The 14,781-nt window shown below is 33.7% G+C and overlaps 1 protein-coding gene across 1 annotated transcript; it reads right to left on the reverse strand.

Annotated features, from left to right (window-relative positions):
* Positions 1–6,805: 6,805 nt before the first annotated feature.
* On the reverse strand, positions 6,806–13,375 carry LOC144436389 (bifunctional polynucleotide phosphatase/kinase-like). The gene is made up of 5 exons (XM_078125182.1): positions 13,014–13,375; positions 12,304–12,485; positions 10,326–10,664; positions 9,614–9,848; positions 6,806–9,032 (listed from the first exon to the last, which is right to left on the reverse strand). Exons 1-5 carry the CDS (start codon positions 13,276–13,278, stop codon positions 8,788–8,790), a joined length of 1,266 nt encoding a protein of 421 aa, XP_077981308.1. The 5' UTR covers positions 13,279–13,375; the 3' UTR covers positions 6,806–8,787.
* Positions 13,376–14,781: the final 1,406 nt, after the last annotated feature.

The following is a 14,781-nucleotide window of genomic DNA, read 5'->3' on the forward strand; positions in this document are numbered from 1 at the left end:
TCATACCAACTCTATTGTCATCAATTCATACCAACTCTATTGTCATCATTTCATACCAACTCTATTGTCATCATTTCATACCAACTCTATTGTCATCAATTCATACCAACTCTATTGTCATCATTTCATACCAACTCTATTGTCATCAATTCATACCAACTCTATTGTCATCATTTCATACCAACTCTATTGTCATCATTTCATACCAACTCTATTGTCATCAATTCATACCAACTCTATTGTCATCATTTCATACCAACTCTATTGTCATCAATTCATACCAACTCTATTGTCATCATTTCATACCAACTCTATTGTCATCATTTCATACCAACTCTATTGTCATCATTTCATTTTGACGTATACAAGATCAAAGTGAATCATATTGTAGGAGACCAGTTTGTTTCAGCTGAGTAATTGGACTAATATTATTGATATTCATAATATTTCAATTTACCATCCGGGTATATTAAGATAAAACAACTCCAATAATTTACTACTCAATGTATTAATGTATTTACTGTATTAAAAGATAACTGTTCTAAATTTATCTTTAAGAGGTACATGTAAAAGAACATTCTCTTAAAAAAATAAACTTTAACAATGTAAAATAAAAAGTCATCAGCTAATGAATGAATATTGCATCTTTTACAAAATCAAGCTTAAATTAAAATAACAAGGTATCATATCTTTAATATAATCATAGTAATAGTAAAGTGATTGTAACCATAGTTACTAGCCTGACATAGTGATTGTAACCATAGTTACTTGCCTGATATTGGTGTCATTTCCCTGCACCTTATAGCAGTGCAACCAATGAATCATAGTCTACAATAGTCTATGGTATGTGTGGATGTATGACACACAGACATTTAATGGCTGTATTGAGATCCACATAGTTGTAACAAAATGATGAGAAGAAAGAATCAGTCACATTTTTAACTGAAATGTTACATTTGGCAAAGCTTGGTTTAACTTGTCATATAATGCTAGTTTTGTTGTGCTGTTATAAACTTTGACAACTCTGAATAATTATAATTATTGCTGTATAATTGTTATTATTTACTGACATTCTTAGACAGTTCCTGAAATACCTTGAATATTTATATAAATCTCCCGGTGTTCCAAATGAGTGCTATGAATGAATGATTCCCCTCGGCCGTATTCCTCCAAGCCGATCGGATACAGACATTGGGGAATCAGAATCATCAGTCCGAGATGATGTAGCACGAAATGAAAATACTGGGAGATTATTTATTTATTATATACATAGACCCACTAAGTTTTTCTATTATGATGACAATTTTAAACTAAAATATTCTTAAACTTTACGATGAACATGCATAAATTTTATGAAGTGATGGGGCTACAGCGCTCAGCTGTTCATTCAGTTTTCAGAATGTAGTCACAACAGCTGCCGTCACTACTACTACTAACTTACAAGTGTACATTGAGATCAGTAAAATTACACCACAGAATTTCAGGTAGGGAACATTTTGTCAACAACAGGACATTTGTCAAGAGCTGTGACTATTTCTTTGACAAACTATAGTGTCTGACACTTTCATTGGGAAAATGAGACATACCGACAGACTCACTAATGAATGGATGTCGGCTAAGCATAGAACTCGGCTCATATGCTTAAAACATTAACACTAGCAAGTTAAAATGTCTTTTGTCAAAAGTCATTCAAAAATTCTATCAATAGTTGAATTATAACAGACAACCATTTAACTGCAGTGTGCAACTATCACAAATGGAGGTTTCTACGATGTTGTAGCATGTTTACGTATGTTAGTTGCTGTACGAAAGGAAATTTGAATGTCCAAAAGAGCTGCATTTGTTCACTGTTTACACTAAAGATGATGGTGAATGTTCGGCAATCCATAAATTGAACAGGAAACCATATTTTCATATGTGTTTCACTTTTTTATGACAGTCACATTAAGTCTAGTACTTGATACAAACTATGTTGATGTACCTGTATACGTGTAGCATCGCGTTGTTGTTGATATGTTTTGTGCCAGAAGGTGATGTGAGTGGATGTGGTGATTTTTTATCCCCTGTTACCTTTGATGATCACGTCCAATATTCGAAAAATCATCAATTATAACCCCAACCTTATTTCACAGGTGTCTTACATGTATATATCACAAAATTATGATTTACACTTTCGCATTTAACAACAACAACATCGTAACTCTACAGGTTAATGTTTATAAATAATTCAAAGTAGTTCCGACCATATTACTATATCTCTGCCGTCAGAAGTATAGTAATATGAAATTTAAGGACTTCATATTACTGTAATTTGATGTCACACACCCTAGGAATATGAGGGTCTATGTATATAATATGTACTATTAAACTGAGTGTGTTTTCCTCGGTGCTAGAGTTGTTGCCAACACTGTGTTCATTGGCTTAATATCAACAATGCTTTTACAAAGACATAAGAATATTTTTAATTTTATTATATATTTTAAGTATATCTTGAGATCTGTTTGAAATCTGTTATAATAATAATATTTTAAATGCGTTCAACTATCTGTATTATTCAATCAAGATAACTTTAAAGTATCCATTGATTAAACTCAACATGTTATCATGTCAAAGGTACATCAAAAAGGAAACATACATTATATAAATTTTAAAGCAAAATAAACTTAACAAGTAAAAATTTTTATTGGCACAAAAAGAATGGTATGTCAGATGAAAATTACAACTCAAATTTGGGTGACTGTTTGTTTGTTGTATATTGTCTCTTTAATGTGGTTAAATTTTGATGAATTTTGTGTACAGTGTGAATTGTCAAAAGCAATTCCTGTATGTCAAACAATCAGATGTATTTTGTGTTGATTTTATTTTGTACCTTGGATTAATTCACACTGTTACTGATTTATTGCCATGGCAACGTTTCAGTCTATAAACATATTATATTGTATGGGTAAAGTCAATCTGATTAAAATCTGATGTGGTGAAAGCAGCAAGATGCCTTCATTTACCTCTATTTCTATTGTTTTGTGTCATTTTTTTGTTCCGGGTGATTGCCACCTTTCCACAATGTTTCAGTCTCTAGAAATATTATATTGTATGGGTACAGTGTAACTGAGATAGCGTTAATCATTGATTGATTGATTTGTAAAAATCAGTCTTTGAGAACTAGCTGAAAAAGTGCAAAAATCACAAAATTATCTAAATATCTAGGTTGGATGGTTGTTGGGTTGTTTGGTTGGTTTGTTGGTTGGAGGGACAGACAGACGGAAGCTTAACGGAAGGAAGGATATTCAATGTGACTAGTGTTAACTCAACATATTAACACAAAAGTGTCCACCAAGGCCATAGTTATATAGTCTCTGCCTCAATTTTAGGAACTCACATCAAAGATTTAACAAAATGAAGTTTTCAATTTGAGAAAGAGTGAATGTGATAAACTACAAATTACTTCATGTGTGTACAATGAGAAAGTTTCAACGCATTTTTTTATTGTACTTGAACAAAATAATGATATGAAACCACTTAGAACCAGTTCATGGTTTTCAATGAATCCACTTAGAACCAGTTCATGGTTTTCAATGAAACCACTTAGAACCAGTTCATGGTTTTCAATGAATCCACTTAGAACCAGTTCATGGTTTTCAATGAAACCACTTAGAACCAGTTCATGGTTTTCAATGAATCCAGTTCATGGTTTTCAATGAAACCACTTAGAACCAGTTCATGGTTTTCAATGAATCCAGTTCATGGTTTTCAATGAAACCACTTAGAACCAGTTCATGGTTTTCAATGAAACCACTTAGAACCAGTTCATGGTTTTCAATGAAACCACTTAGAACCAGTTCATGGTTTTCAATGAAACCACTTAGAACCAGTTCGTGGTTTTCAATGAAACCACTTAGAACCAGTTCGTGGTTTTCAATGAAACCACTTAGAACCAGTTCGTGGTTTTCAATGAAACCACTTAGAACCAGTTCGTGGTTTTCAATGAAACCACTTAGAACCAGTTCGTGGTTTTCAATGAAACCACTTAGAACCAGTTCATGGTTTTCAATGAAGGAAAAGAAGTAAATAGAAGCTTTTACAAGTGACCTGAATTCATCATTCTCAGTAGGTCAAAGGTCAACTGAATTACAAAGGTTAACAATTTAGCATTGAACTTTTCATCTGTCCTGGTTGTTTATGGTGATCCTCATCTGAATGACGATTTCCACAGTTGCAGTTGACCTCTAGGTGGCAGTATGATCACTGCAGCCAATTATAGATGTTTGGTACTGTGTGCCCCTATCTCTGATCTAGATCTTGGGATTACAGTGTCAGTCATATTGACCTCTAGGTAGCGATATAATCACTGATGTTTGGTACTGTGTGTCCCTACGTTTGATTTTGATTTGGGATTACAGTGTCAGATGTTGACATCCTCTGTTACCTTTCTTAGAAATACATACCAGAATGTGTCAATGAATGGAAACTGAGTCCCAGTCAATGTTATGTATTCAATAGAAAATATCTCTCCAATGCCTGCACTGGAGTGAATCACAGTACATACATGAATATAAACACACTGTACATAAACATTGCTACTTTCTGCCACTACACTTTTCCTGACAAGTTCACCAAAAGACAAAAGTGAAGAAGCATAGAACTTATACTACACCACGTGGACTGATTAAAAAATTTTCAAAAACAATAATTGTATGCAACTCAACTTAAAATTATACCACAAATGACAACTATACATATTTGTGTGTTTCCAATAAGATGGCCTCAGAAAAAATAGTAGGTAGGTCGGGATTTAATTTAATTTAATTTTGTCTTTTTAGTTGTTTTTATTATTTATTAATTGCTTCATATGAAAGCGGATTAGCATTTACAGAATAAAAAAAAGAAATTCTCTAGAGAGACTTTCTCGTTATCTCTAGAAATTATACCTTGTTATCTCTAATAACAAAATTGCAAAAATTGTGAAGTCTTGCCAGAAATAGTGGATGTGGAAACTGATATCAACTTAAAAAGACAATATAGACCTGGTCTCAGTGAATCTGTAATGACTGTACATCTGATTAGAAGAAACCAATAACACAGAGACCATATAGAAAACAACGGAAAACATAACTACCTGAACTAGACACATATGAAAAAAATATATATATGAAAAAATAGATTTAAAAATCTACTAACCAAACTATTCTAAAATTGAGCATAATTGAAACCACACAATTTTTAGCCCCTTATGTACATAATATATTCAGATTTGAGATCAAGTTTTCAATGCAATTCTGAATGTAGATAACATCAATATGTTCGACCGAGGATGGTGGACGCTCTCAATCGACCAAGATCAATTGAAGAAGTTTTATTGTCTTCTCAGGGCTTTCTACTCAGAGCTACAAGATTTAAAGTGTTCAGCGATAATTATCGTCCCAAACACAGAACACTAGCAACTAGCAGGACTAGTGGGCAATGTCTTTCCAGACTTGCTATCATAGAAAGCTGCATCCTGGTGGATTGAATGACAGATGATGATGTTATTGTTCGTTACATTGGATTCCTGGTATATTCCCATTCACCTATGATATATTTCCCAAGATGTCATGGAAAAATCTTGATTTGCCTGGTGATACAGGCAACCAGATGTAAAAACACTAACCATTATGCTCATCTACCAAAGAATGTGAACAAAAAAATAATCCTTACAATATTTAGTTGTTTACATTGGAAAAAAACCTAGTGTAACTGAGGAGCATCTGATACATGCAATTGCTGAGATCAAATTCTGTCTTGGAAGTAAACTATCTTTAGTGAAATGCATGGGTATGCAAAACAATAATCAGTTTTGTACCTAGCATCTCTTGTATCTGCCTTACAGAACTTGGCCAATTGTAGCATCTCTTGTATCTGCCTTACAGAACTTGGCCAATTGTAGCATCTCTTGTATCTGCCTTACAGAACTTGGCCAATTATAGCGTCTCTTGTATCTATCTGCCTTACAGAACTTGGCCAAATGTGATGGTGAAAGTTCTTCCTCAGAGCTTGTAACTGGCATCTTGTGTATATGCATTACAGAACTTGGCCAATTATGATGGTGAAAGTTCTCCTTCAGAGTTTCAAGGTACACATCAATGAGAACAGATTTTCAATCAATATTGGGCTGACGTGGTGTGAAGCCTTTGCAAGGCTTCCACTGATTGGACAGCATACAGAACTCTACTTTTCATTACAATCATATCTTCTTTTTTTCAATGTCTTTTAGCCAATCAGAGTGAAAAATTTAAATAGGCAACTTCATGTCAAACCAAAGTTCTGAAAATGAATAGATTTTTGAACACTGTGGTGAACCTTTGGTTTCGGCAAAAAGAAATAGTTTATTTGGTTCAAAGTACTTGTAATGCATTCCTCAGTCTGTCTTTTCTCATAACTTTGAATGAAAGCATAAGTTTAACAAGTTTCAAGAACTACATGATAATAGGGTATAGACATGTATAGTGTAGTTTAGCCGTGTCAAAGGTCAATGATGTGTATGGACATTCACTTTGAACAGGAGAAAGATTGCTGTGTATAAAATGCAATGTTGCCAATGACAGGAATATTTCAATATTTTTGTCTGTCAATCGTATGGTTCAAAGAGAAATAAAAAATCTTGCTATGCATACATCAACACTTAGTGTTATATTTATTGTATTTTATCACATGATATATAATACATATAAATGGATACATCATAAAAGAAAAATCTCAGTTTGTGCTAAAACGAGAACGAGAAGTTTTAAAAACCATTTCTGTAAAACAACATGGCTGAATTAATTGTCCTGAAATATCAATATTAAATAAATCTCAACATATTATATATACACCTAAAATAATACTATTGTACTTTTGGATATAAAAATCAACCAATGCTACTTATAATAAAGGGGGAACATAGAGTTTTATGACATTATTACAAATTGTATCCCACTTTTATTATTCCTCAATGTTTCTACAACTCTTGGGCAGTCAATAAATTATATTGACCTCACTGGTGTAATTATTTACTTCAAAATATAGTAACAGTACTGTTATCCTTGTTGCCATACCCTGTATCAGAGAACAACCAGGCCCTGTACCCTGTATATGTATATTAGCCTGTGTATTCAGTGATCTATGGAGACTTCTGTAGAGATCTAGCTATGAACAACCAGGCCCTGTACCCTGTATACTTGGATTATTGTTTAGCCCTGCAGTGCCATCTGTCTTGAACCATGTTCTATTTGTTTCATCATAGTGTTGTCTAACCACTCAGCACCATTAAACAGAAATAATACTCCAGAGAGAGTTTGGTGCTTTGTTTACAACTTACTGATTTATCTAAGTTTATATATATTGATGTGCATTTCATTTGCTTATTAACTTATTTGAATGCCCCATCAACTTTGCAAAACAGCAGAAATAATCTCTTAAAAATTTCATATAAGCAGTAGAAAATATAGACATGTATACTGGTTTTAAACCTCAGAAACACACTACAGGAATATTTCATATTCATATTTTCTCAATATCACCTTTCACATAAACTGGTAACTCAGACTACAATGTCTTCAAAAGTAACATTAATTAATATACTGTGAAAAGATTCACATTTCATACATAATCATGATCATGTACACCTTATAATCACACCAATATCACATTTGACATAAATACACAATTCAAACTTCAAAGATTAAAATAACAGCATTAATCTGCACTGGCCATTTTATGGTTTATATTGTCAATACATTTTGAATTATGTACACTTACACAACACATAAACAGTGTTTTATTTAAGGGCGGTAAGTAGGTAAAATCTACCGGGGTTCCCACATCATTTTACCGGGGTTCCCCACCTAAACTATGATACATTGCATGGGAAGTACTACCAGTTTTACCTCTTTCCCCCTTTCTGTTACCGGGGTTCCCAAACCTTAGCAAAAACACTGCATAAAGTCATAATTTTTAAAAAACCACTAAAAGTTATCAAGTAGGAAAATGTCTCATAAAATTCTCAACAACAAGGCACATGTACTAATATACATATTTACATATCATTATGTATTCAAATAATTAGATATTATTTTAATGAGTCATATTTGGAGCAACTCAGATCCAACAGACATGTCATTGTTAAAGGAAATGATCAAGGTATAAATTCCATATTTTGTGTTCAAACATATACAACTTGTTTATTGATATATACAGACATCAAAATATAAACATCTAGATGATATGATTATTCTTAGACCATACAAACATATTTTATGTAAAACTTGGCAACACCAGGCAAAACTGTAGTTTGATTACATTTGTATCAAACTAGAGAGTTTTGGTAGAGTTCAGTGAAGGGCAAAAATAAAATAAGGCCCCTTAACTTGAATCAAATTAGTATTGCTGACCTCATAGCAAGTCTGTTACGATGACAAAATTCTTAAAACTATTTCAAATACCATGAAATACTAAATTTTCACTTCAAAATTTATTTTCACTGTGTTTACTGGTGTGGTTTTCCACAAAATAAAATCCCTTGACTATACTGTGTACTCTTTATTCATAGGTACCATGCATTACATTCCTAAATCAGTGAAACTTAGGTCCAGGCAATTTCTCTTTTCAGTGAAAATTTAATCTCTTGAAAATATAGTATCTGACAGTACAAGAAGTTACCTTTATCTTGAATAAAATGGTAAATACTAGTTTTCACCCAAGCTAGTGTTCGATTGTCAGCAATTTGTAGTACGTTGTTCATTGTAACCATAAAGTCCAACTATTTATTTCACTCTAACAAGTCCACTGCTTAAAGAGTTCTTCATCTTTCTTGCTGGCAAAATTTGGAATAAATTCAATTTTCTTGATTTCGGTAAAACCCTCTGACAATTCAGGTTCCTCAAAGTTTTTCTTGAACACATTGTATCCAACATCTGGTACTCGTCTCACCTGGCCATTGGTCAGTGTCTGACGAAACATGTTCATGTGTTGTGCAAGTGGTAACGGTGTCTCAAACCAGAAACAACGAACTGGTACTCCTGGAAATAGTAGGTAAGAGAAAATTAGGTACTATTACTATAATAACATGCCAGGTTCCAGATAGGATACTGAAGAAATAACATTTTATTATTTGGCCACTAGGGGTGCTGTCTAGAACCAGATATTTGGTTGGAATTAAGCGAGTGCTAGAAGCCATGAGTGCTGTGATGTACATTGAAAATTGTCTTTCCCCAGTGTTGGATCGCATATTACCGATGAGTCTTTTGAATACCTAACCAATTCAAATTGTTCTTCTTTATTTTCAATTATGTGAATTTCAGAAAGTCATGAAACTCTAAATTGACATACTTATTGTACCAAGGTATCCTTACCAGTGTTGTTGTTGTTAAGGGTCAGGTCAGTAAGTAGGTAAGTCAAATATAATACATACATTTTCCAAGTCACTTTAGAAATGCAACTTACAAAAGATGTACTAAAGACTATAGTAAGCCTTCTACCATATTTTCCCTTCTCTGTTACCAGAGTTCTGAAACCTATCCAAGATATACCAATGAAATAACACTCTGAAAGCAGAAGAGTTGGACAACAAATGCTTGGAATTGATTTTGGTTACACTTACCATATTTCTGTGCTAGTTTGATGTATTCATACCGTGTATGTTTGGCAGGGTTGGTATTATCAATGACAACACTTTTACCAGCTTTTAATGCCTCTATACATCCTTTCTGACATTTACTCTGTGTACCCAGTGTATCACGATTGATGGCTACGTAACCATGGGATACCAAATAATTCTTACTAAAGGTACTCTTTCCTGATGCAGGACAACCAATAGATATGACCATCTCTTGTGTCTGGAGATTAAAGACATATACAAAGATTATCAGGGTATGGTAATGAGGTACTGTCCATAATGTTGTGATTCTTATAGTCACTACATTTGTACCATATTGAAATAATATTCTAAAGTTATTCCAACTTTCTGAACTAAAATATGTTGTATTATGTGTGGCAACTGTTGGGACTCATACTAGGTATTCCCATATGATATGACAATGACCCTATGGCATAATATTTTGGTTACTAAAAATTCACAAATGATTAAAGTCTCAGTCACTGTGTATGTATTCAACTGTACACCTCAATAACACAGTGTTTATACTGATTTGCTCTTAAATGTCAATAATACGACAAATTTCAACAAATTTCCAACCAACCACTTACATGTCACTGAGAGAGTTTATTCTAAACCATAAAAAGATGGATTGTAACTTAGATATCAACACCAAAATTTCAATCCAACATTTTTCTTACATTATAGATTTACTTACATTTGAATGATAGGAGCCCTCTGGTGTTTTGTCTTTAGCCTTCTTAAGTTCATTGATTGGATTGACAGATCGCCATTCAAACTTTGTTGGTTCTTCACCCAGGAAGTATTCTTCTGGTGTGTAGAATTTCAACTTACAATTGGCAGCAAACATACGATCACTACATGAGAAATCACGTGATTTACCAGGGGCCCATTCTTTCTTTCTGCCAGCAGCATCACCCACATAGTAAGACTGTTTGAGATCGACTGTCATGTCGTTATTACAATCACGTTCCATGTGGTCAAAGATGGTACAACTTGGTTTCCTGTATTGGTTTTGTCCAGTACACATAAAGACCTGAATAAAATGTAATGAGTGTTAGTTTTCAATCTTCTAAACATACTTCTTAAGTTTAGTGAAATTTTACTATTTTCAGCAAGAAAAAAAAAGAATAGATTACCCCAAAACAATAAACTAAACTTTTCATCATAATATGTTTTCAGCAAGAGACAATTCCATTTTTGAATAACATAAGACATTTCTTAAATCTTGTGCTGGCTTTGGACTTGCAATGAGTTCAACCATGAATTACATGTAAAACAATAGAATACTCCACATTGAAACATATTGGCTCATGTCATATCCTCTGCTAAACTTTACTATTTTATCAAATCAATAAACATTGCTAAAAAAATCTCCTCATAAAATCAACAGGTGGTTTAGAACACAGTCCTTCTATATGTACCTAAACATGTACTGGGTCAAAGAAAATTGTGGTGATAGAGGGAAACGGTTTTTACTTTTAATAGTTTTATTACACATTAATAATGATGAATTAAATATTGTTCACTTCTTAATTGGTTACCAAATCAATAAAGTGAAATGACTTCAGATTTGACAGAAAATGACAAATTGTAATTTCCCCAATACTTCCTATTCATCTTATACTACATATCTGTACATGAAGCCCTGACTGTATAATACTTGAGTTAGGGAGTTCAGGTTAGATTAAGGTAGATCATTATAGGACCCCCTAGCATAAGCCTGATTTATATCATTGTCCATACCTTACAAAATATTGGTATAATGTTTCCCTGGTTCACTTGTAAGTTGTAATGTGCTAAAACTTTTATCATATTGATCATGTTATGCTAACCTACCACAATATTTTACTCAGTAATATTGGTTATAATTTGTGTTATGATTAATTTGCTGGATGTTTGATCATTATACTCGGGTACATTACGGTATGTGATTGTGTTTAAAAAAATGATGTGGTTAAAAGGTAAGATGACATCTCCCAAACGCTATGAAATAAACACCAGTCCTTCACTACATAATATCCATTTGAATGCTAGTGAAATGTTTTTCAGTATGCAAATTTGGTGATGACGTCATCATTTAAATGTAAAAAATTGCACGTTTTGGAACTATCAAAACCGGGAGGACAAAGACTCCAGAAATCGCCGAATTGAGATATAATACATTATTTTCGATTGTTGTGCTACAATATCTAGGTAGAAAGAAATTTCTAAATTAATCATTTTTCATTGTATGACTAATTATCTTTATTTTTTTAGCTATATTTGCATAACACTGGTAACTTCAACATCAGATTTACTAAAAAATGATTAATTTAGAAATTTCTTTCAACCTAGATATTGCAGCACAACAATCGAAAATAATGTATTATATCTCAATTCGGCGATTTCTGGAGTCTTTGTCCTCGCGATTTTGATAGTTCCAAAATGTGCAGTTTTTGACATTTAAATGATGACGTCATCATCAAATTTTGCATACAGAAAAAAAAATTCACTAGCATTCAAATGGATATTATGTAGTGAAGGACTGGTGTTAATGTCATAGTGTTTGCGAGATGCTATCTTACCTTTTAACCATATAATTTCTTATACACAATCACAGACCGTAATGTACCTGAGTACCCTTGTCACTATAGTGTAAATTAAATAGATCAGATAAATATCCTCCTCTTTACCTGAACTGGGAATCCTAACTCACAAATGATGTCTTCACATTTTCGACAGATCTCCTTTGGACTGACGTGATTTTTCTCAATACCAGCTTGGTTGGTAAAGAATACAATCTTGAAACCATTGTCATGTGCTTCTTTCAGTTTCTCTGGCACTTCATCACTCCACCATTTCCAGTCAGACATACCTGGTACACCAAATAAATATTCATATAATAAAAAGGTAGCCAACCATTGTTTGGAAAAAAATAGCCATTCCCTAGTGTTTTGCTGAACAAATCATGGACACAATATCTATTCCATGTGTTCACTAATATCAGCAAGAACCAGTAAACCTGTTGAGTTGGCACTTTTGCCACTTTTAAAAGAAAGTGGACACAAGAGATCCCAATTGTGATTTATTTTCCTTTGAAAATTTCGTTTTCTTTGTTCCTAACACTAAATTCTCACTAAAGTATGATCTTTGTCACAATGCTTCATTACCCCAGAGTTTGTACAGAAAACATTTGTACTATTACTTAGGTACTGTGTATTGGACTGCAAAGTGACGTCACGTTCAGGTACCTCCCCCTGACACTGATACCTGGGTGGGCTAGTTCGAGCGTGGTACAGTACAATAATCATTTTATTATTTTTTTCATTTGTGGCCGTTGTAAATCGGCTGTCTTGCGGTCGTATCAACAAATAAGTATAGATCACAGATGTAGGATCACTACCTGTTGCAAATTTCCTTCCACTCTTCGTTGCGATCAATGTACTGTCAATATCGAACCCTGCTACTTTCGTAGAGCTGGGAATACCAGGACCATTAAGTTGAATAACTGGAGCAAACGCAGTTGGATTCTCGTAAACCAACTGTCCGTCTTTCTTGCTACCTGGGTTGTACCACGTCCAACTCGCTTCAAAATCTAAAGGACTTTCGTCCTTCTTTTTCTTTGCCTCTGCAGCTTGAGCTACACGACTTGATTTCCTTTTCGACATTCTGATTGGTAAATGTAATATGTTTGTAAGTCTCGTAATATTATTCACTATCAGCCAGTGGTGACTTGATCTCGTAGAAAGACGTCTGAGAATGGATGTCGTCTGTATTATCATGGCATACACACACGGTGTACTGACTTATATATGTATGCTTTAAATGGCACAGCGCATGCGCATTGGTGTGATATTGCTAACTTGTAGAGACACGCCACCCCGTTACGTTGCTATAAATAGAACATTAGTAAATATCAATGTCAGCAAATTTATGGACGACCTGTTTGAACATGTTTCCACAGGGTTTATTGTGATTTTATGGTAAGAATAAAATATAAATAAACAAATTGCTGACAAACAATAAAATAGATTTTACACAGTATTTTAAGTTCAGAAAAACTGTGTACCGGTGTTTCTAAGAGAGTTTCTGAGTAGGTGTAGATATAAATGTAAATTCATTTTTAAATGGCCGGTGGTATTTTTGTGGGGATGGCATCATTTCGACCACTTGCGCTCTGGGTGAGGGGTTTACCATGGAAAACAGCTATACATGTAATTTTAATGCAAGTTTAGTACGAAACAAATAGTTTTTTGTGCCAGTTTAGTGTCAAGTTTAACTTACATGTGTGTAGGCTTACCCTGAATAATTGTAATTTCTCAAAATACATAAAGATAAAGATAAAATACATATGTATAAAGATTCTACCTCCGCCCAGAGGTTTTTTTCCCGTCGGGACCCGTGTTTACCTAAAACATACGCCATGTTCACTATTCCTTAGGTAGGAAAGTAAACACTGCCAAACGTGAACGGCGACTCATCGACCAACAACTTGATTTCTTTTGAAAATTGCAAATTATTTACGGACGCTCAAATTAAAGACATTTTTAATCGTCCACAGATAGGTGTACCATTTTATTGAGAATCCCAAAGATTGCCAAAATAGGTCTTTCCCCACGTAAAGAAGTGGTTTGCAGATCTGAAATTGTTCATACATGTACACCTTTTATTATCTTGGCACTTACATGTATTTCATGTAGATTGTTTCTCATCATTTTTTGTGAATGGATAATTTTTGTGAGTCGCAAGGTAGTGACTAGTCACATGTGTAAAAGGGAACTATTGTCCTTGTCTTTGTAATATACAACTTCCAAGTTAACGATGTATGCACACATTGTTGCCATTGATAGAAGTATTTTCAAAAATAAATGGCAACAGAATAGTGATTAATGTCCCGTATTTCTTTACAGTTCTGACACTGAGCACTTAAAAATTTGTTTACATACGCTAGAAATGAAATGTATTTACATATATTTATCTATCGACACTTTCTTGAAATGTTTTCAGCTTTCGTCAGCGAAGGGATTTTAAAAATCATTTGAACGGCTGCATGGGAACAGCAAACTCTATTTCACTCAGCTAACACGGTCGAATATGCCTTGACATTGGCACGTCACACCGTGCACCGTGTACGGTTTACTTCGGGACGTTTAGGTCAGCGAGGGTCAAGG

The sequence above is a fragment of the Glandiceps talaboti genome, chromosome 6, assembly GCF_964340395.1.
Source record: "Glandiceps talaboti chromosome 6, keGlaTala1.1, whole genome shotgun sequence".
NCBI classification, from domain to species: domain Eukaryota; kingdom Metazoa; phylum Hemichordata; class Enteropneusta; family Spengelidae; genus Glandiceps; species Glandiceps talaboti.